The sequence below is a fragment of the Neofelis nebulosa genome, chromosome 5 (assembly GCF_028018385.1).
Source record: "Neofelis nebulosa isolate mNeoNeb1 chromosome 5, mNeoNeb1.pri, whole genome shotgun sequence".
NCBI classification, from domain to species: domain Eukaryota; kingdom Metazoa; phylum Chordata; class Mammalia; order Carnivora; family Felidae; genus Neofelis; species Neofelis nebulosa.
In genome coordinates this window covers 1,026,374-1,049,733 of record NC_080786.1, presented here as the reverse complement: position 1 = coordinate 1,049,733, position 23,360 = coordinate 1,026,374, and the positions used below count along the sequence as shown (strand labels likewise).

Here is a 23,360-nt window from a genome sequence, read left to right as displayed (position 1 = left end):
ACAACTTCCCCCCCACCCCAACAAGAATTGCACATATGCACGTAAACGATGGTTTAAATGTCTAGTTTTGGGAGACTGGTGAGTTAATGCAAAAGTAGCAGATAGCAATATACATACTGGATATGCTACTGAACTTGAAAGATATTTCATAATAATCCATTTCCCTTGCGGCAAGTGAAGAAATTAGTTGACCCTTGAACAAGTGGGGGTTAGGGGTACTGACCCCCTGCACAGTTAAAATTCATGTACAACTTTTGGCTCCCCCCCCAAATTCAACTACAAATAACCTACTGTTGGTCAGAAGCCTTACTGATAACATAAACAGTTATTTACATAACACGTATTTTGTACATCACATGGATTATATACTTTGTTCCTAGAAAAAGTAAGCTAGAGAAAAGAAAATGTTAAGAAAATCATAAGGAAAACATGTTTATAGCACTCTACTGTATTTATTGAAAAAAATCTGCATATAAGTGGGCCCACTCAGTTCAAGCCTATATTGTTTAAGGGTCAAAGGTACATTAAGTCCGAGGCTATACTTAGAGGGGAGGATAGCTAAGCAATACCTTCAAATCTCAAAGGAGAAGAGTTATGCGAAGAAATGCCCTAAATTTGGCTATTAAGTGTATATTCATCGGCACAGCTAAAAAAAGTCTTCATAAATTGATCTGTAGTATCTTGATATTAAAACAAAATAAAAATCCAGAGCCGGTTATATTATCTAACTGAAATTCTTAAAGCTCAAATATCTGTCATGGAGCTACAGGTGTTTTTTTCTGTTGCATGCCTACCTGGATTGCCTATTCCATTACTTTTTCCTAGAGTGTCCCTTTTTCTCCTGCAAAATCTCCTCAATCATCTGGATTGTGCTTACGTGGGGGTGTTCACTTTGTGGTAATTATTATGACTTGTGCTGTATACCTCAACTTAAAAGAAAACAAGCCTTATTTGAGACTCACTTCCATGAATCATTACTATACCTGCTTGATTTAATAATCAGATCTCTACCTTTTAAGTGTTTAAATATGCTTATGTATACCTTGACCATTACACAAAGTTGTTATAATTTTGTCATCTGTTTCTTGTGTAGTTTTAGTTTACTTGGGTTTATTCAATTTCTTGGGAAACCTCAATTTCTTCACCTGCCACCTCCTTTGTAACTCGCCTATGTTACGGTATAGTAGGCAATGGTGTGTTGATAAACCGGATCTTAAACAAACAAACAAAAAACCAAAAAGCCCTGATTTCAAATGATTGCCAATTTCTGTGGCATAAATAGTCCCCAATTTCAAAGTTCCAAGGTTTCGCATCCAGCTCAAAATTCCTGAATATTTAACAATAGACTCTCATGAACTGATAAGAGCCGGCTGGCTCCAGCCATGTACGTAAGCAATAAGGTTACTGCTGGTTTTGCAATGACTTAGAACAGCATTTCCACTAACTGCTCATTCACTCATACCACCACAAAATTCTTCCAGCTGTGGGCATAGACCATCAACGTATTTCAGTGTAGAATCAATGATGGGTAAAAATTGTTCCCTCTGTGCATCCCCGCAGAGCTGAAGCTAAATAAGCCAATTTGCTGAATTACTTAGAACCAAGTATTTATTGCATCACAAACAGATATTTTCCACTTGTCAGAAAATGTAATAGAGCCAAGATACCAGTTGCTGTTTGTTTTCTGCCACAAGTGCCGACTAAATGGAATGGATATTCAATAAGCTGTATTAAACTGAAGGATGCATTTGCAAAATGGTGAGGGGGTGAATAAAGAGGCAACATTAACGTCAGAGGGAATTATGGGTATGAACACTTCTTGCTACTGTATAAGCCTGCCCCTGCTACACATGCTCAGGGGCATAAATAAAGACTACGTAGAAGGGTTTTGCTCTCAGAAGTTCAAACACAGAAAGGCAACTGACATTTTCAATGTCAACATTTTGGAGGTCATTCTCCTGATTTATGAGGATGCTTAATATTTCAGCATGCGCCGATAAGAAAAAAACAACCAGAAGGAAAATAAAGGTTAAAAGATCTGAAATACGGTAGGAAAAATGTTTTAAGAAACACTGATTCTACTGAAAATAAAAACCTAGGTTTCTTCTATTATAATCAAGTGACACGGAAGGTGGAGGAAAGAAACACCGTTAAACTTCGCTCCCCAAATCACATGACTTCAAATTTCCTGGGGCCAGGGGAAGCCATGACTGGAAATGGAATGCTAGCCCCTGTGGCATTTTCCTTTCCCCTCTTTTCCCTGTCTCCACCTTCACTGGCACTGGAATCTGAAACTGGACAATCATGCCCAATGACTTCTTTTCTCTCAGTCTGGGCTTTCTAAGGAGTCATAAAAATATGAGAAGGACATCAGAATCGGAGGCGGTACTAGTTTGGGGATTATGTTCCGGCTCATAACTCTCTGATTTTTGATCAAATGTTGATGGGGAGATTTGGCCCTGCTGCACTTCTGGATACTGACCTACACATCTCCTTCCTAGTGCTGGAACCACTATGAACCATGGTGACAGAGGAGACAGCATCTTGCAGGTCTCACTCTATCTCACTCGTGATCTTTCTCTTTCTTAATCATGCATGCATGTGCTAATCTTACCACGCACATCTGTCCTTTCCCTACCTTTCAGATTCCTTTCCTCATTTGTAGTGCTGCATGCTGAGAGTAGATTTCCTAAGGAAAGCTTTCCCATCGTGACTTGGCTTCTATAATCATAGTGTAAAACCCACCAAGTTCTAACCTTTTCACTTGTCAACACCTAAGCCAAATGCCATGCTTATCATTAAATACAAATGAAAACAAGTGTCACAATTTGGCTTCTGCAGGAAGCAGTCTCTGAGACAGGGTTTAATGTTCCAGGAGTGCCCTGGTGATCAACATCCATGGAAAGGAGGAGGTCAGTGAGACTGGGAAGAAGTTGAGCTATGATGCGGGCTTGACCACAGCCACAAGGAGTTCTGGAGTTTAACAGGCTCAGCTGAATCATCCCATTTTGGGTAGAAATGGTTGGTCCTTTGTAGTCCTACCTCCAGCCATCATTAGATGGGACTTTTGCTTAGAGTGGCGTGACCTTGGTGAGGTGGCTCTTTGTAGGTAAAGTGTTCCCTGAAAGGACTGAAATCTGTTCCACTGAAACTCTCACAGCAGCTGAGATAAGAAGCCCTTCCTTGAAGGGGGGTTTAAGCACCACACCTTCATATCCACCCCTGCAAGTCTCCTTATCCTGAAAAATGTCTACCATTGTTCACCCATCATATGTCCTTCGTAAGAGCACAAGAGACTACTGAGCAGTATGTCAAAAACTATTTGTGGTATCATCTGTCCCGGAGCCATTAGATAGCCATCAGGAATAAACAAACAGCAGCACCCCTGACCCAAACCTCTTTCCTTATACAAATATTAACTCAGAATGAATCATGGACTTAATGTAACATGAAAACCATGAAACTTTTAGAAAAGGACAAAGGAGAAAATCTTGGGGAGCTCAGGTTAGGCAAAGAGTTCTTAGACAACATCAAAGCATAAGCCCTCAAAACGATCAATACATTGGATTTCATTAAATTATAATCTTTGTTCTGAAAAAGCCCATGTGAGGAGGATGAGAAGACAAACTGCATATGAGAGAAAATATTTGCAGACCATATATCTGACAAAGGACCAGCATCTAGAGAGCATAAGTTCTTAAAACTCAACAGTTAGAAAATGGGCAAGACACATGAACAGACATTTCATTGAAAAGGATACATGGATGGCAGATAAGCATGGGAAAAGTTGCTCAGCATCACTAGTCATCAGGGAAATGCACATTGAAACCACAATGGGACATCACTATACACCTATCAGAATGGCTAAAATAAAAACAGAGATACCACCAAATGCTGGTGAGGGTGTGCAGAAACTAGATCAGTTACGTTTTGCTGGTGGGAACAAAAAATGGTACAGACACTCTGGAAGAGTCTGGCAGCTTCTTAAAAAACTAAACATGCAACTGTGACTTGGCAATTGCATTGTCATTTATCCCAGAAAAATGAAAACTTCAGTTCACACAAAAACCTGTGCATGAATTTTTATGGTAGATTTATTTGTAAGGTTCAAACTGGAAATAACCCAGTTGTCCTTCAATAGGTGAATGGTTAAACAAGTGGTGGTATATCCAACCATGGAATAGTATTCAGCTATAAAAAGGAGCAAGCTACTAACACATCTGACCACTTCAATAAATCTCCAGGGAGTTATGCTGAGAGAAACAAGTCAATCTCAAAAGGCTACCTATTGTATGATTCCATTTACAGAAGTTTCTTGAAGTGACAAAACCATGGAGGCAAGTTAGTCGTTAACCAGAGGTTAAGGATGGAGGGGTGTGGTGTGTGTGCAGGAGGGAAGTGGGTGTGGCTACAAAACGGCAACACAAGGGACCCTTGTGATGATGGAAATGTCCTATATCTTTTTTACGTCACTGTTAATATCCTGGTTGTGACGTTGAACTGCAGTTTTGCATCATGTTCCCGCAAGGGAAAACTGTTTGTAAAGGATGCATGGGATCGCGCCATATTCTTTCCACTGCATGTAAACCTGCAATTACCTCAAAACAAAAAGTGAAAAAAACGGTGAAAAAAGTCTTGAACTCAATAAATCAACTACTTAATTTCCTCTATGAAATAGCAGCGTCACACATTGGTGAGGTAAAGCGTTATCCCTATGGGATGCAAAGGTGATTCAATTGCCTATTGCTATATAACAAACGACCTCAAAATATAGTGGCTTGAAACGACCATTATTTTGTTTTTACCGTTCTCTGTCAGGAACTTAAGCTCATCTGGGCAGATATATTAATCCACGTGTTGTCGGTTGGTGTCATTCACTTGGGGGCATTCAGTAGCAGACGCTGGGCCAGAAATCTTAAGTCTGGTGCCGCATGGTCAGCAGAGTTTCCTCACAGCGTGGTGGTCACGGGGTAGTCGGACTTTCGAGAGGAATTAACACGAATTGGTAAACACTGAAGCCACAGATCTCTTAAGTCCCAGACTCGGAAATTACGAGCATCATTTCTGAAACATTTTATTGGTCCCAACAAATCTCAGCTCAGACCGAAGGGGAGAGAAAATAGCCTCCAACTTTCAGTGTGAGAAGGAGTAAAGAATTTATGATCATCTTACTCCACCCTTGGGGGAGATTGTTTAATTCTTCAAAAAAAAAAAAAATGTTTCTATGTAGGCAGTTTTTAAGAATTATATATTCACGTTAAAAATTTTTTTTTTAACATTTATTCATTTTTGACAGACAGAGAGAGGCAGATTATGAGTGGGGAAGGGGCAGAGAGAGAGGGAGACACAGAATCTGAAGCAGGCTCCAGCCTCTCAGCTGCCAGCACAAAGTGCAACGTGGGGTTCGAACTCATGAACTGCGAGATCATGATCTGAGCCGAAGTCGGACGCTCAACTGACTGAGCCACCCAGGCACCCCTATTCACGTTTTTAAAAATAAATATTGAGTTGTTCAAGTTTCTTTTTTTCTTAAAGGGTTTTGACACCATTATTTTAATTTAATTTAATTTAATTCAAGTTTCTTATTTTATCCTGTCAGTTTTTGGTAAGTTATGTTCTCTAACTTAAGATAAAATCTTGTCTATTTTATCGAAGTTGTCAAATTCATTCGCATAAAGCTGTTTGTAATACTGCCTCATTATCATCCTAATGTTGGTAGAATCTGTAGTCACATCCTCTTTCCCAAATCTGTAGCCTTCAATTCTATTTTTTTTTTTCTTGATTAGTTAGCTAGGAGTTTATCAGTTTTATTAATCTCAAAGAACCAACTTTTGGCTCATATTTCATGGATTTTGCTTTTTTTTTACATATCGGTATGTTCTGGAGAGCTTTCCAAATTAGTGAATACAGATTTACCTCATTTTTATTAATTGCTGTCAAGGCATTTCATATTATGGGGGTATCAGAATTTATTTAATCATGGGCATCCTTATTTCGTTTTCTTTTTCTTCTCTTTTCTTTCTTTTCTTCTTCTTCTCCTTCTTCTTACTATTAAAATACTGAAACATCCTTTTATGTATCTCTATATGCACATGAGAGGGGCTGGGCTTCTAGAAATTATATTGCTTGGTCAGAAGGTATATTAATTTTACATTTTTTAAACGGGTCACTTCCAAACTGTTTTCCAAATGGTTGTATCAATTGGCACTCCCATGGACTGGGCGGAAGTATTCCCCATCAACCCACGTTCTTGCCAATATTTAGTACCATGAACCTTTTTTAGTTATGTCATCATGGTTTGAATTTCCATTCTCTTGATCCCAGATGAGTATAGGCATCTTGTGTCTGTTCATGACTTGAGAGTTTTTTGAGAAGGATTTCAAAAATCTATTTTATATTTTTTTATCATTTAATTTTTCTTTATATATTGAAGACATTAAACCCAGGTCTGTTTCAAATTTTTGCATTGTGTTTCATTGTGTATCTTTTTTTTTTTTCCACACAGAAACTTTAAATTTTGATGTGGTTATATTACTTGCTCTTTTCCTTTATGGCCTGGCATTTGTATCTTGCTAAAGAAGGCCTTTTATCTGCTTTTGAAGAGTTCAACCGACATTCATTGGCTACTCAGAGTCTCTTGTCTCTGGAGGGCAATTCTACCGCTGAGTTCTAGAATCCCTCCCTTAGGTGATCATGGGCCGCTTCCGCCACCCCACCATGGTAGAGCTCTTGATCCCTCGTCCTTCATACCAAATTTTAACATCTGTAACATCTTGCTCCCTCATCCATCCCCTCCCTCCATACACACCTTGAAAACAACTTGGGACCATAGGACACCAGAAGGAATATAGAAAATCATCCAGTTTCAAACTCTCATTTTCATAGATAAGGAGTATACAATCTAGACCTTGCTGTCCAACATGGTAGCCATTGGCTACATGTGGGTTTTTAAGTTTAAGTTAAAGTAAAAAACTCGGTCACACAAACCAAATTTTAAATGCTCGATAGCTACACGTGCCTCATGGCTACTTTACTGGACAGTAGGATTTAGACTGTTTCCATCACTGCAGAAAGTTCTAGTGGCTGCTCTAGAGCTTTGTTATTTAAAGGGTCGTGTGCTGACCCATATAGCAAGACCAGAGGCATCACTGGGAGCTGATTAGAAATACAGAATCGCGGGGTGCCTGGGTGGCTCAGTCGGTTAAGCTTCTGACTTCAGCTCAGGTGATGATCTCACAGCTTGTGAGTTCAAGCCCTGCATCGGGCTCTGTGCTGACAGCTCAGAGCCTCCAGCCTGCTTCAGATTCTGTGTCTCCCTCTCTCTCTGTTCCTCCCCCGCTTGTGCTCTCTCTCTCAAAAATAAATAATCATTAAAAAAAAAAAAAGAGAGAGAATCTCAATTAATAATCAGGCCACATACCAGACCTACAGAATTGGAATCTGCAATTAAAAAAATATCCCCCAGGAAGTTTGCATGCAGGTTAGAGTCTAAGAAGCCCTAACCATGTGATTTTTCCCCCCTAAGGTCAAACAGCTGATGTCCAGGCCCTTCCCTTGACCCAGGCACCATTTCCCTTACTATCCTATGTCCTTCTTATTATCTCCCCACCATACTTTCTCACTTTGTTTAATTACAGCACTTTATACACATTTATAAGTCAGCAAGGCCATTGGGGCCCTCGGAAAACCCTCCATGCCTCAGCCTCATTCTGGTTTGCTAGTGTCTGCTTGGCAGACTTTGGAGAAAGATCCAGGTTCCTGTGATAGCATTTTCCCTAAAGAAAAAAAAAAAAATCCCCTGCTAGGGGGTGGGGTGGGCTAGAAATTAAAGCCCACCTTGGAACCAGTGGGGCACCAGTCATCAACCTGCATGGCACATGTAGTCGTGGTGATATAACGGCTGCATTTAGTTTTTCAGATGCCACAGCTGGGGAACAGCATTCAGAACAGGCCACGTACTCGCCTTAAAAATGTCACACCTGACTATCTGATTGGACAAAGCAGGGGCTGGTGATCTAACATAAACATGCTTGCTCAAGGTTAAGTGGATAGTGGGTCACCAAAAGGAAGTGGATTTGGAAATAGGGCACCAGGTTGTCCTGGAACGTTGGGAGATCTGCTCTCAGACATTTTAATACATTGTTTCTCAGGTCCTAAAACAGAGTGGACACACAGCAGGCACACGGTAGGTAAGGATGGATGAAAAATTCTTCTCTACCTACAGGTCTTCCAACTGGACTAAGAATTAAATTTACATGAGACAGACTGGCAGGAGAAAAAAAATCCAACATTTTATTACAGAGGCCAAATCATGAAATTGAGGCCTGAAGAAATGACCAAAGCAGGAAGGTTTTATACTTTCCAGACGGAGACAACAGATCTGTGAAGAATTGACAGGATATAGAAAACCTAACTTTGGAAGCTTCAATTAGTAAGGAATTCTAAACAGAATGTGGGCTGGGGTAGTAAATTAGTAAAAAGTAGCAAGGGTTGTTTATAAAGCCTTCTTGGCTCTACATTTCTGGTGATAAGGATGGCTCCTTATCTCCTGATACAAAGAGGGTACCTTTCACGTGGCGATTGATTTCCTGTTTTCAGGGGACAGAGGAGGGTCTGAGTGTCCTTCCTACACAGGTGGTCTCTTAACGTGTTTGAAATAATCAATACGCCAAAGCAGCACATTTGGGGCAGCCTGCCGTCGGCCCCTGCAGTACGGAGAGGTGTAATCACAATCCCAGACAGTGTCTGATGGCTACAAGGCTTGAAAACAGCTCAAGCATGTTTACATCTACGTTAGTGACTCCCCCGCAAGAGCTCTACTGACTCTACACCCCTCCAGTGTGTCCAGAGCGCGGGGCTAAGCGGAGTTGCTGGTTCTGGCAGCGCCTAGACCGGTCCCTGCGCGGCAGTGATTCCCGACGGAGGGTCCCGAGTCACCCTTTCCCCTTACCTACCCACCTGGAGGGAAGGGCTGGCGGAAGGCCAGAGTCCCCTCCATTTCTGCAGTTCCATGCGCCTTTGCAGCATCTATCGGATACTATCTTGGCTCTTCCAGGGAAGGTGACGCGCCTCAGTCCCAAGGCACTGACAGAATGCCTGCCCAGTGCCCAGCACGGACAGTTAATACCAGCGTTTGATGCATTCACAAAGTCATTACTGAAAGCAGTTACTGCCAAACACTGCCAGGCGAGCCTCACCAGCGCTTCTGTTGACAGCCCCGCCCAGCGCCCATCCCGGGTCACACCGGCCCGGGGGACGCATGCGCAGCCGGTGGGTGTAGGCTGGGATGGCCGGGCGCGCGCTCGCGCGCGGCCGCGTCGTGCGAGTGGGAGGGCGACGCATGCGCGGGCGGCGGTGGCCTTAAGGGCGGCGGCAGCGCCGGGTGTCTCAGTCGGCCAGTCAGCCGGCTGGGAGGCGCGGTCCGGCGCTCGCGCGGCGACGACGGCTATGGCGGCGGAGGAGGAGGAGGTGGGCTCGGCGGACACCTGCGAGAGGTGAGCGCGGCGGGGACTTCGTGGGGTTCGCGAACGCGCCCCCCACGAGGGCCGGGACCGGGCCGGGCGGCATCGCAGAGGACTCGCACCCCGCCTGGTCTCTCCGTCGTCCGGCCCGGCGTGAGACCGCGCTGCGCCCCGAGGAGACGCCCCGGCCTAGCTCTGCCCCTGGAGGGCGCCCATCGGCGCCGACCCGGCTGCGCCGGAGGCCGCTGGACCCCCTCCCCGCCCCCCGCACCGAGAGGCCGCCGCGATGCGGCGTAAGCGTCCCTGCGGGGCTGGCGGCGGGGTGGCCCGGCACCCACACAACCGGGCCCGTCGGCCTGGGTGTCTCCTCTGACCCCGCCTGCCCGTGGGCGGCCGGCGGGCGGTGACCGGCCATCCCCGCACCTGCCTCGCGCCGCGGGAAACGACTGTGGCTCTCCGCTCGCTTGGGAAAGCCGTTCCGCCTGGAGGTGCGGTCGGGACTGAGCCTCCGGAGCCGGGAGGAAGGGGCGGTGCTTCCCTGGGGCCGTCTCCCGAGGAGCTGCGGGAGGTTGCGGGGGTCGGGGGGTCGAGGGGAGGAGCCCAGCGAGGGAGAGCGGCTTGGGGGCGTGGCTACATGGCTGGGTTTCCGGAAGCGTTTAATTCGTAGATCCTTAGGAGAAAGTTAACAGGTAGCGAGGTCAAAATTAACAACCTTTCTTTTTTTTTTTTTTTTTTTTAAGTTTATTTATTTTTGAGACAGAGAGAGACAGAGCATGAACGGGGGAGGGGCAGAGAGAGGGAGACACAGAATCGGAAACAGGCTCCAGGCTCCGAGCTGTCGGCACGGAGCCCGGCGCGGGGCTCGAACTCGCAAAACCACAAGATCGTGACCTGAGCCGAAGTCGGACGCCCAACCGACTGAGCCACCCGGGCTCACCCCCAAAATTAACAACCTTTCAAGCAGGGGTCTTTGCTTCTGAGTGTTGTGGCGTTGCCGGAGGCGTGCGTGTGCGCGTCAGAGGACGTGCGTCTGTAGAAAACTTCGTGGAAGTGGAGGGAGGGCAGATGTCCAGCGTGAAACCCGATCAATGAGCATACTAAGTTTTCCACCCGTAACGAACTTCATGCCCTTGACGGCAACTAATTCGTGGAAAAATTAAATTACGAATATTATTGCCGTGTATTTCAAGGGTAGTACTTTGTTTTGGAAAATAAACTTTTGTGCTTACATATATATATATATATATATATATACACATATATATATACACGTATATATGTGTATATATATATACGTATATATATATATGTATGTTTTTTTTTTAAAGTTTACTTATTATTTTGAGAGAATGAGAGAGAGCGCAGGGGAGGGGCAAAGGGGGGGGGGGTGGAGAGAGAGAACCCCAGGCAGGCTCTGACTGTCAGCACAGAGCTGGACACAGGGCTGGAGCCCACGAACCCTGAGATCCCGACCTGAGCCAGGAGTCCGAGGCTTAACCAACTGAGCCCCCCCAGGGCCCCATCCGTATGTATATTTACTATTTTGATAGCAGTTCTGCTTCAGATGTCTACACAAAGTTGCATGCGACACGTAACCTAAAAGAAGATCACGTGGAGTACCGTGAAGGCAGGTGTATTTGGAAAGATGCGGGGTGGGAGGCAGTTTTGAATATTAGAAACTGGGTCCTTCCCACGAAGGTTGTTTACAGTATCAGTGGGCCCATTGTTTTGGTTTGTTGATGAACTTCCTGGTGAGGTAAGATGCGGAATGCCCTCACGTGGACACGAGTAGGAGCCTGATTGGTAGCTTGATCCCCTCTAGTTTGTTGCAACATTTCTTGCTCCTTCTGAAACTGTTTAGGTGGACTTTCTGGTCTCCGTGTTGTGGTGGGGCCTGAGACGCTAGGACACGACTGTGAAAGGAATTGGTGGCTGGGGCGATGTCCGCAGATCAGTGGGCACAGACTCTGAAGAATGGTAGGGAGCTGACCAGCCGCAGTCCCACACAGAGGCGGGCCTCCTGGGTACTCCTGGCACTGTACTTGAGCAGGGTCCAGTGTCCAGACTAGTGTGGCCTTCTGAACTTTACCAAGCTGGCGATCAACCACCTGCTCCTGCTAGGCGTTGCCTGAACGTGCTCGTGTTCAAGCTAAGGTCAACCCTGTGTGCGCAGTATTACTGTTCGTTTTTCATTTGGAACTGCACCTGAGAGGGGGACCGGCACCCCATTAGCAAGCGGCAGAGCTGGGTTGGAGCCCAGGTGTCTTGACTTAGTTTAAACCACGTCTCTGCTGCCTCTCAGTGGGACTTGGACTCAAGCAGGAGCTTGTTTCTTGTTTCTTGTACTCTACTGACACTTTGTTATTTTTCCTTGCATCGACGCCTAGAACTGTCCCAAGAGCCAGTGTTGGTTGCCGGGAAAACACAAATCTTGGATCGTGTTTTCTAAGACATTTCAGGTTTAGATGGAGAATGGACAGTAACAAAGGAAACAATCATAAAATGGTTTAGGAAGGCTTTCTTGGTGCTTACGCTTCTTGGTTTTTTTCTGTGACTTACATAGATAGCCATGCCTGGACACCCTTTGGCTTTCAACATCTAGCCCCTTTCCTTGCAATGTAGTTGAGAAAGCTAAACGTAACAGGAGCGGGGTGGACTTCTGCGAATTGCTGCACGGGTCTCGCACAGAATGATTACGTGTCAGTGGAGTTGAGGGGAAAACCGCCCCGGAGTGGCTCGGCTGCAGGGTGGACAGAACAGGTGGTTTGCAGGGGTGTGTTGGAGCTGCCCTGTGCCGGCAGCTTTTGGCAGCTTGAAATCAGCCACGGTGGCAGTATTCACACCACGGAAACCATCACATGCTATAAATACAGGATTGTTGTTTCTCCCTCTCTCCTCCAGTGGGTTTACCAGCCTCCTGTTGGATTTACATTAGAATTTGACTGTAGTTCTTTGCCGTGCAGATAGGATAGTGGATTTCTCTATCTTTTAAAACGCTGCTAAGATCAGTGACTTCTCTCCGTTGCCATCTCCCTTTCCCACATCCTTGCCACCCAGCTTCTTAAAAATCATAACATTTCTGCATGACACATCCCAGTGGGTTTTTATTTTTCTGGGTACTTAATCTTTCTGGGGTCTTGAGTTTTCAGTGTTTGAAATTCTTACCAGACCTTGTAGCTCTTAAGACATTTTGCTTTGTGCCTTACCTCAGACCAGTAGTCACTTTTGTTAGGTTCTTTTCTTTTCCCCGTTCTTTATTTAAAAAAAAAATTTTTTTTTACTGTTTATTTATTTTTGAGAGACACAGAGGCAGAGCATGAGCGGGGGAGGGGCGGAGAGAAAGGGAGACACGGAATCTGAGCCGTCAGCACAGAGCCCGACGTGGGGCTCGAACTCACAAACCACGAGATCGTGACCTGAGCCGAAGTCGGATGTTCAGCGAACTGAGTCAGCCAGGCGCTCCTTTCCCGTTCTTTCAATGTCGTACTTCTCCAAGACCGTCTCTTCATCTTTCATCTTTGGTCTTGTAGTTCGACTCATCCTTGAAGTGTCTCTTTTGTGGAGGGAACCGAAATGTCACCCTCATGCTGGTGCCCTCTTCCGTGTTCTAGTGATGTTTCTAATTGTGTGCCAGATGAGTAGGATCTCATTTTCACCTTTCTTCCCCCGAACTAAACACTACTGAAAGTCCGGTTCTTCTCCTTGACTTCCTCATTTTCCTTAGGGCACTTCCGTGCTCCTGGTCATCCGGATTCAGAACTGTGGCCTGGTCTTTGCCCCCTTCCGTCCATCCTCTTTGCCCTGAATGCCAGATCTACCAAGCCCAGCTGATCCCAGGTACATCTGCTTTCCGTTTCCAGTGTCGCTGGGGAACCACCTGGCTCAAACCCTTCTTACTCCCTTTCCCGGATTATAGCAGGCTTTAGCGACATGTTTTGTTCCTGTGCTTTCAACATCGCTTATTTCATTAGTTACTTTTATCTCTCCAACAGATACCCTCTAGTTTGCAGTGTAGCCACACAGAGTGGCTTTATTGTAACTACTCAGCCTGACTTCAAGCCCTTTGCACACAGTGTGGCTCTTTCTTATCTGTCTTTGGAGTCTTATTTCCTCCTGTTGTGCTGGGCTCTCGTCTTTTGTTGTTTCCTAAACGTGTTCCTTACCTCTCTTTCCTCCGTTGGCTTGGTTCACACTGTTGTCTGTGACCCAAAACAGATTGTAGTCTCCCTTCCCTAAAGGTCTGTGGTGTTTTCCTTGAGGGTGCTTCTACCCTGTTTTCTAGTATAGTTATTTGTATATTTGTTTTGTCAGCGCAGTGAGGACAAACCTTTGTCACACTCAGATGTCTGGTGGAGCCTGATGGGGTTTTGTAAATAGTAAGCTTCAATTAATGTTTATTGAATTAAACACTTCAATATTATGAACTTATGCCGACACAAACATTAAGAAAAAAACCCTAGTAATTGATTTTATATTTTGCAGCTTTGTAACTTGATGTTTTTACATCCTAAGATATTCAAAGAACATCAAAAGATACATTCATAAGAATTCAGAGTTTGAATTTGACTAGGATAACAATAAGATCCTGAACTTAAGTTACATTGAGGAGGTTGGGAATATGGTTCTATTTCTTGACCTTGGATGAACCAACTCATACTTCATTGTTTTGCCTGTTCTCCAAAATGCCAGTCACAGACCAGCAAATGGAGATTTTAGTGCTGGGACAAAGAATTTAACAAAAGATTGTAAAGTCCCAGGATGGTCCACTTAATAAAAACAACACTGGATAGTACGTTTGAGAATTACAGATGACTCTGAATGGAGTCACCTGTAATTCCCCACCCCTGATTGTGAATCATAAAGAATTGTGTGGAAAGATGATTTTATTAAAGTTATTATTGGGGCGCCTGGGTGGCTCAGTCGGCTGAGCAGCTGACTTGGGCTCAGGCCATGATCTTGCAGTTCACGAGTTTAAGCCCTGAGTCAGGCTCTTTGCTGACAGCTCAGAGCCTGGAGCCTGCTTCAGATTCTGTGTCTCCCTCTCTCTCTGCCCTTCCCCCACTGGCACTCTATCTCTCAAAAATAAATAAACACTAAAAAAAATTGTCTAAATTATTATTCAGTTTGGTCTAGGATTTTTAGTTTATTTATCTAGTAGATAAATTTATTTTAAAGCTTTTTAAAAAAATTTTTAAATGTTTTTTTATTTATTTTTGAGAGAGAGAGACAGACAGACAGAACATGAGTGAGGGAGGGGCAGAGAGAGGGAGATGTAGCCTCTGAAGCAGGCTCCAGGCTCTGAGCCCTCAGCCCAGAGCCCAGCGAGGGGCTCCAGTTTGTGAACTCCAAGATCATGACTTGAGCCGAAGTCAGTCACTCAGCCAGCTGAGCCACCCAGGTGCCCCTAGATAAACTTATTTTAGAACTAACATGAAATGTCCCTTAGATTTGTTAAGCAGCGTAAATCTAAAAGTACACCTGTAGTTCTATTTAAGTATGTTTGGTGCTGTGTCTGACTCCAGAATGGTGTTTACTGTGTGAAAAAAGGTAGGAAACAATTGGGGGCAAGTATCACCAGCACATGACTTTGTCTAAAATACTGATTGTCCAGCTCTAGGTCGGTCTTTAAAAGTTAGATGTTAAAAATATAGGGGGTAAAAAGTTAAAGAATGTGAATTAATATGTTAAAGTATGTCAGAGGGGCTTGGATGGTCATTGATCTCATGGTTAGTGATAATTTGAATCATGTAAGTATTATTTATTTAAAATGAAAGGGCGTGTTAGTCGCCTAAGTTATGGTTATATGAGACATAATTCTTTTTGTTTCCTCTTTTCCAAGAATAGGATTTAGGAAACCATTACCCAGGAAAGAAGGCCTTTATTTACAGAAGGGTCGTAATGTCCAACTTGAAAGTTTTTAATCATTCACTGGGTGAGGAATTATTTTAGAGGAATATATATATTCACACCTCAAATTTGGATATTTGCAAAAGAAGCAAAACCTCATAGTTTCTAAATGAGGTAGAACACTGTGCTTTAGAGTAGGATAGAGAGCGGTAATAAACAGCTTTTCTCTCTGGACAGCACCAGTATAGAGATGGAAAGTCATATTAACCAAAATTGTAATATAATGAAATCCTCTTTACTTATAACCTAATTAGAACTGTTATTTAAGTGGCCAACAGTGTGTGGAAATTGGCCAGCCTTCTGTATGTTTTCTTCAGAAAGCGTTGAAACCTGTTTCACAATATTTATAGATTGTGCAATTCAGGTTTGGTAATACTATAGATAGATGTCTTAGAGAACAAAACAGGGATTACCAGGAAACTTAAATGTTGATGGCAATAGGGTATAAATACTTTGTTAAAGATATTTGAAAAATTAGGTAGAAAGTTAAGGTAAAAAATGTAGTGTTTTATCTCTCAAACTCAGGATACTTAAAATCAGATTCTTAAGTTTATTAACTTAAGAACTCTATTGATATGTTAAGCATATCTTTGTCTTAGAGTTGCCACCTCTCCTGCAGTCTTTCAAATTCTTTTTTACTTTTCCTTCCTTCCTTCCTTCCTTCCTTCCTTCCTTCCTTCCTTCCTTCCTTTTTTAACTCCGAAGTCTGTTCACTAAAAAGATTCTCTGCGTTTATTACAGAGATTATAAAGCAAGATTTGTTTTATTTGGCTTTTGATTTGATGTTTAGGGCTGGGATCTCCAGTCTTGCTAATAGGCGTGTAGAAAATGTTTTGGTGCACATTGGTAAGTCTTCCTGTTGTCCTAGATAGGTGTTAGTCCCCATCGTGAATGACTCTTTCTTTATATCGTGACTGACCTTTGGGTTGCTTCTGAAGTTAGGGCCTCAGCCAGTGGATGAATGGTGTTTGTCAATGATCTGCTTAAATAAAACAGGGAAGTTTTGCTTTTCTGTTTATTTTCTGAAGCTATGAGAAGGCAGCCTGTATCTTGGTTACCTTTTTGTTTGTTTTCTTGTTTACTGTTTATATCTGGGCCACATGAGTTTCATATTTACTTTGGATTTTGTGACCTCAGAAGAATTGCTGGGTATCTGACAGGCTTCAGCCTTGTGTCCTTAGTGCCAGTTTCACGCACCAAGCCTAGGATGCAGAACAACACTGGAGGACACAGGAGATCTTGTGGAAGGGGCAGAGGGTCTCTTAGAAAATGAGGTTTATACCTGGAAGGCAGAAGGTGAAGTTGGATGAGTGTCTTGGAGGGTTGAAGCAATAGAGGTGGCCAGCTCAAGACTGGGAACTGGGAATGAAGAGTGATCAAGAAAAGGACAGAAAAGATAGACCCCAGCTTTGTACTCTTTAGAAATGTTCCTTTGAGCCTACTATGTGGGTTGGAGTCAATCATGTGGAGTATCTCTAAGAAGACAGTTTCTATAAAACATATTATCATCTGGTTTAGGCAAAACTGATTGGACAGAAATACTATCAAGGCTTAGGAGAGGAGAGGTATCTTTACAGTTCCAATGAGTAAAAATAAAATATTTTACTATGCTTTGTTAAATATAGATTTTGCAGTTTAAATGTACTTCAGAAAAATTCACTTAAAAACAATTAGCTGCTTTGATGAAAAGGTTGCCTTGAAAACCTGAAGAGGATTGGTGGCTCCTGTGGTTGAAAAGCCCTGAGTTTTAGTGTGATGCACTAGGCTTGCAAACATAAAAATGCTGTTTTGCCTTTTCTCTGAGTTAAGCCCATCATCAGGAGGCAAAGATGAGTGGACCGGATCTGTCCTTTGAAAGCTGGTGTAGGCATAATTCCTATATTGCAGGCTGCTGTATAACATTTTAAACTCGAGGACCTGTACGTAGCAGGTATTCAGAGAATGTAAATTTTTGAAAAAGACTGTAACATGGGGCACCTGGGTAGCGCAGTAGGTTGAACATCCAACTCTTGATTTCAGCTCGGTTCATGGGATCAAGCCCTGCGTCAGGGTCTGTGCTGGGGGTGGAGCCTGCTTGGCATTCTCTGTCTTCCTCTCTGCCCTTCCCCCCACTCCTGCGTGCACGTCTGTGCGCTCTCTATCTCTCTCTCTCTCTCAAAATAAATAAACTTACAAAAAAAAAAAAAAAACAGACAGAAACAAAGACTGCATTTGTGTTTTCTTTGCCCCAACGTGTCTGTGATGTCTTTTGGAGCACTGGTAGATTATAGTTCGTTTCACTTTATTTATTTGTTTGTTTAGTACCAACCTCTGATTCTGGCAAAGAACTGTGCTATAGTTTGAGGGATATATAAGAACAATGATGAGATTGAGTTATAAGTGGCTTCCTTTTGGTACTAGCTCATATTTTTGCGGCCTAACAGACTTTGATGACCATTCCTGGTCAAGGACAAAAGAGCTTCAGCTTAATAATGGTTTACTTTTTAAATTTTAAGCTCTAAATATCAGGAGATTCTTTTAATTGCCCGTTAACTGCTTTTTTTGCCAACAGTTGACAAATTGTTGAATGATTGAAAAACTCATTGCTAAAACTTTGAATTGTCTTTCCTTGATAATTTGTAAATAGCCTTATATATTTATAGACTAATAATGATGTTTTCTATTATGTTTATACCTTGTTAATAAGTTCTATGTACCATTTGTGGGAGATGCCTAGGGGTCATATCATCTTACCCTGTTAATGTAGAAGGTTTGAAACTAGCACAGAGAACATTTGGAGTGGAGCCTGGTTAGAATGTAGGCTACTGTGTGTCTTCTTTGCCTTGCAGGTCTAAGGAATGTGCCTTTGTCCTGTGACTTTATCCTGTAGGTCATGACAATTCCTCACGCATTTTAAGGAAGATAGTCACCTGAGAAAAAAGAGCTTTTGAAGCCAGACAGAATTGAATTTAAATTTCTACTTGTGTCACTTCCTTACTACCTTAATACCCTTGGATGTCGTGCTTAACATTTCTGAACCTTACTTTGAACATCTGCAAAATGGGGATAACTTGGACCGAAAATACCCTGATTCTGAGTGACTTAATCATTATGCAGACATTTATTGAGCAGCTATTATACATAATGCCCAGAGAGATTCTATAGGACAGGGAAATGTAGGATGGACCTACAAAGCTTAGAAAAAGCTGGATTTCTCTACTCACACCTATTCCTAGTTGTGCGTTCTGTGTGGTTATTAGTGGTACCTGAGTCAGAAACCTAGAAATCCTCTATTACACCTTCTTTATATCCAACCAGTTATCAAATCCAGCCTGTTTTCCTTTTTTTAGTATAAAATTTTATTATGATGAAATGCTTACATCTTAAGTGTTTATTTGTTGGATTGTGACATATGCATACATCTGTGTAATTCAACCACCTGTTTAGAGAATGTCACTGCCATCTCAGAAAATTCTCTTATATTCAAGTGATCCACTTGCAATTCACTGTAGCTAATACATTTCAGGTGAAGCAATAACTTCATTTATGACAGCAATGTATGGTAATATACATTGGTGAACACAGAGTCCTTACCTTCAAGGATCTTACAGCTGGGCGAGTATATTGATGAGTAAATATGAACGTTATAACACAACTTGAGAAGGAAGAGAATAGAGTTTGTGTATTGGGTGTTAATCCTGCCATCTTGATCTAGTCCTGTTTGGGTATGTGGGCAAAGGGGAAATGAAATCGAATCAGAGGGTGGTAAGAGGTATAATGGATCATGACAAGAAGGGGAGATACGTGTTCTAAGGCTATTCAGGCCCAGGAAGCAAGAGAACAGGGGATATTGTGTGGCCAGAAACAGAATAAGAAATGGCAAAAATGACACTAGAATATCAAGTAAAAGGCTGGAGCAGGGCTGAGCTTCCTATTGTAGGTAGCTAGAAGTAGCCTTACCTTGGAGGTAAGGAGTGATGCATTGTGACCGTTCTTTGTCAATTTCCATCTTCAAAGTTCTTCTGAACCTTATTTAAAATTCTCATTTTAGGAATTACTAATTAACATCACATGACTTTAGTGAATTGTTCTGTTGTCATCAGTATAATGTCAACTACCATTTATTGAATGTTTCAGTATTTTATCTTGGGGGCGCCTGGATGGCTCAGTCGGTTAAATGTCCGACTTTGACTCAGGTCATTATTTCGCAGTTGGCGAGTTCAGGCCCCGTGTCAGACTGTGCTAATAGCTTAGAGCCTGGAGCCTGCTTCCGATTCTGTGTCTCTCTCTCTCTCTCTCTCTCTCTCTCTGCCCCTCCCCCACTCATGCTGTCTCTCTCTCTCTCTCAAAATAAACAAACATTAAAAATAAGTAAGTAACGGGGCGCCTGGGTGGCTCAGTCGGTTGGGCGGCCGACTTCGGCTCAGGTCATGATCTCGCGGTTTGTGAGTTCAAGCCCCGCGTCGGGCTCTGTGCTGATGGCTCGGAGCCTGGAGCCTGCTTCGAATTCTGTGTCTCCCTCTCTCTCTGCCCCTCCCCCATTCATGCTTTGTCTCTCTCTGTCTCAAAAATAAATAAACGTTAAAAAAAATTTTTTTTAATAAATAAATAAAATAAGTAAGTAAGTAAATAAATAAATATTTTATCTTGGAATATACTCCATGCTTTACATCTGTGGTCGTGGTCCCCAAAGGTAATGGTCTCAAAAGACGTGTCCATTTTCTAATCCTTGGCACCTGTGAATGTTACTTTATATGGGAAAGATTCTGCAGACTTTTAATTTAACTAATTACAATTACTTTGAACACTGCGATGATCCTGGGATGTCTGGGTGGGCCCTGAATGCAATCACTAGTGATTCTATAAGTGAAAGGCAGAGGAAGATTGATTACAGACAGGGAGAAGGACGTCACACAGAAGGCAGTGTGGTAATGGATGGGGACAACTGGAGTGACCCTGCCTTAGGATAAAGAATACCGGCAGTCACCAGAACCCAGAAGAGGCAAGGATTTTCTGATAGAGCCTCTATTGGGAGGGTGGCCCTGAATAAATTTCTGTCGTTTTAGGCTATGAAGTTTGTAATTTGTTATAGCAGCCGTTGGAAACAATGCCCTTGTTACTTGAGAACACACATCATGCACTTCCTTCTGTGCTTGTGCTCATGCCCTTCTTGGGGGATGCCTAAATTACCACTCTAAATCCTGTTTACCTAGAAGATGTAGCTCAGAAGTAACTCTCTTATGCCCTCAAGGAGAACTAATCACTCTTATCTCTGTTTGATAATTGGTATGTCCCAAGTGATTAAAATAGTTCCTCACAGATAGTTAAGTGCTCAGTAAGTACTTGTGGAATGAATTCATTCCACATGATTATATTTATGTGTATATGTATTGTGTATTATGTATGTATATGTATTATAGTTGCCGGGTCACCTGTTTCCTCCATTAGATTCCACCCTCCCCCTTTGATATAACATTGTATAAGTTTATCAACAAATCAACTGTGTTGATTTGACACTATTTATATGCCATTTATATACTGCAGTCTGGTTACACTTTAGCTAACACCTCTTACAACATTACATAAGTGCCATTTCTTTTGAGGTGGCGACACTTAACATTTGGTCTCTTAGTTTTGAAGCGTGCATGTTACAGACCATATCCGTGTGCTCTGCTTTAGATCTCCGGAACTTAGGCCTCTTCTGGTTGTATCTTCTAGTTTGTATCCTTCAGCCTGTTTTATTTTTAAATATTCCTTGGCCTCATCTTCTTGGTGCCATAGCCTTGGTTTAGGCCCATACCTCTCATCTGGAAGCTGCAGTGGTTTGTCTTTCTTCCTTCTCGGACTCATTTTCTCTTTAATCGGGAAGCTCTTCACTTTGGATATTCCTGGTCAGGAGCTAGCTCTCACTGACGGTCACAGAACTGCTGACGCTTTGTGTTTTCCCAGGTTGTTAGGATGAGCTTGTGGTCTGCTGCTGCCAGGCCGGGAGTTAAAGGTTCGTCCTCTCCTTCGTTAGCTACTAGCAAAGCCTGTCTTTTCTCGCGTCCCCACACCTTGCCTTACTGGTCGCCTCAGGCTTGCTTCTGTCCCCCCTGCCAGATACCTGGGTCATTCTTTTCATCTGCTATTTATTGGACCCTGAAGCTTTTTCCTCGATAGTTAACCAGGTCACTCTAGGCCAGCCATGTCTACCTGTAGGTTCACAGGCTGAAGTTGAATGTCTGCCGCCCAGTACTTTACCACAATGCTTTGTATGTATTAGGTGGGTTGTGCCACAGGTAGACAGCTTCACCGTCGTATGGACGATGAGTTTCCTGTTCTGCTTTTCTTCAGATGTGACAGCTGGGAGTTGAGAAGGGCATTAACATCTCGCTTTGTATTTTGTTTTTGATGCTCTAGGTCAGGATGGCTAACTGGTTGGCTTCCCACCTGGTGCCCTACATCTACATCACACCTTAAAGAAGCTGAAGAGAAAATTTTAAAATGTAAGGTTTTCTTCCTGTAAGTTAACTGAGCTATTTGCTGAACTAGATCTCATAGGTCACATTGCCCAGAAACTGGAGATCAGGTTCTGTGTGTGGTCTGTTTTTCCCTTTACCATGTTCTTAACAAGTGCAGAGACGCTGGGAAGCAGGGGTTCTCTAACTTTTTGGTCTTGGGTCCCTATTATACTCTTTAAGAAAAAATAATTTTTTAATGTTTATTTTTAAGAGAGACAGCGTGCAAGCAGGGGAGGGGCAGAGGGAGAGGGAGACACAGAATCCGAAGCAGGCTCCAGGCTCTGAGCTGTCAGCACAGAGCCTGACGTGGGGCTTGAACCCACGAATGGTGAGTTCATGACCTGAACCGAAGTTGGACGCTGAACCAACTGAGTCACCCAGGCGCCCCCCCTGCTATACTCTTAAATTAATTAAAGGACTTAAATTAGTAAGGACCTTAAGGAGCTTTGTTTATCAGTTATAGCTATCAATGTTTACCAACTAGAAATTAAAATGGAATTATTTGAAATATGTTAATTTATTCATTTTAAAGTAATAGTAAGAAACCTATTACAGATTCATGTTTTCTAAAAATAGCTACTTCCCAAGCAGAAATGTAGCGAGAAAAGTAGCATTGTGTGCAAATCTCTTTAACGTTTGGCTTAATATAAGGTTAACTGGATTGTCGGATCTGCTTCTGCATTAAGACTGTTGGTAATCACATCCATGTGATCTCTGGAAACTCCACTGCATAACCATCAAAGAATGAGAGTAAAAAATTAGTTTTGTCATGAAAACAGTTTTGACCTCCTAGATCTCCTGGAAGGGTCTCAGGGACTCCCCAGAGATCCTGACTGTGCCTGATCACATGCTCTAGGTGTTCCAGAACACATGGTCTTGTGTGGTGAAGCACTTACTGGACTGGAACAAGGTAACCTGGTCCAGGCCCAGACCTGCAGTCTGGTGGTGTCAGGATCTTGGATAAGCCACCGTCAGTTTCCCATTTGTTACCTGTAAAATGAAGGGGCAGGATGATCCTTAGAGTTCCTTCTGGTGCTAGTTTCGTAGGATTCCTTAATTCTGCGTTTCAGTGGTGTGGAAACCTGTTTTTAAAATTTCTTACGAGCGCTGAAATTTGCCCAAACCTGCACTGTTGGGGCAGGGCAGTCCTGGTATCTCTGGGTATATACTTCCTGGCAGTGGTGCTTACTGGCTCCCTACTGATTCCCTACCGAGAAAGTCTGGGGGTGCAAAAAGGAATGAGAATCGGGCCCTGGTTCAGTGTCAGATGTGAAAACAAGTGGGGTGGGCTGTAGAGGTTACAGCTGGTGTTGACGGGAATACGCAGACATCTGTGTTCAAAATGCTGCCGGGCTTTGCTTTGGTACCGATGCTGGATCGTGTCCTTTTCTAAACCGACGGCATTTCCCCCCATTTGGAGGCCTGGGCTCCATTACTATTCTGAATGAATGCTGAGTTTCCTCTTTACTGCTACTGTGTGGTACAAAACCTGAGATTATTTGTTTGGTTA

General features: G+C 43.2%; 2 protein-coding genes across 4 annotated transcripts in view; one reads left to right on the top strand and one right to left on the bottom strand.

The window, feature by feature from the left end:
• The window catches only part of ANO10 (anoctamin 10), a 286,676-nt gene extending 277,455 nt beyond the window's left edge, over positions 1 to 9,221 (bottom strand). Inside the window, exon 1 of the mRNA XM_058729211.1 lies at positions 8,959 to 9,221. The gene's annotated coding sequence lies outside the window, so the exon portion shown is untranslated. The remainder of the gene's footprint in view (positions 1 to 8,958) is intronic.
• A 116-nt stretch (positions 9,222 to 9,337) lies between these two features.
• The window catches only part of ABHD5 (abhydrolase domain containing 5, lysophosphatidic acid acyltransferase), a 31,450-nt gene continuing 17,427 nt past the window's right edge, over positions 9,338 to 23,360 (top strand). For 2 of the 3 annotated variants that reach the window (XM_058729219.1, XM_058729217.1), the window contains exons 1-2: positions 9,338 to 9,494; positions 21,750 to 21,835. In XM_058729219.1, the coding sequence (XP_058585202.1) occupies positions 9,448 to 9,494; positions 21,750 to 21,835 (133 nt within the window). In that variant the 5' untranslated portion in view covers positions 9,338 to 9,447. Of the gene's footprint in view, positions 9,495 to 13,134; positions 13,299 to 21,749; positions 21,836 to 23,360 lie in introns of those variants that run through there. The other variant, XM_058729218.1, reaches the window with a different exon arrangement.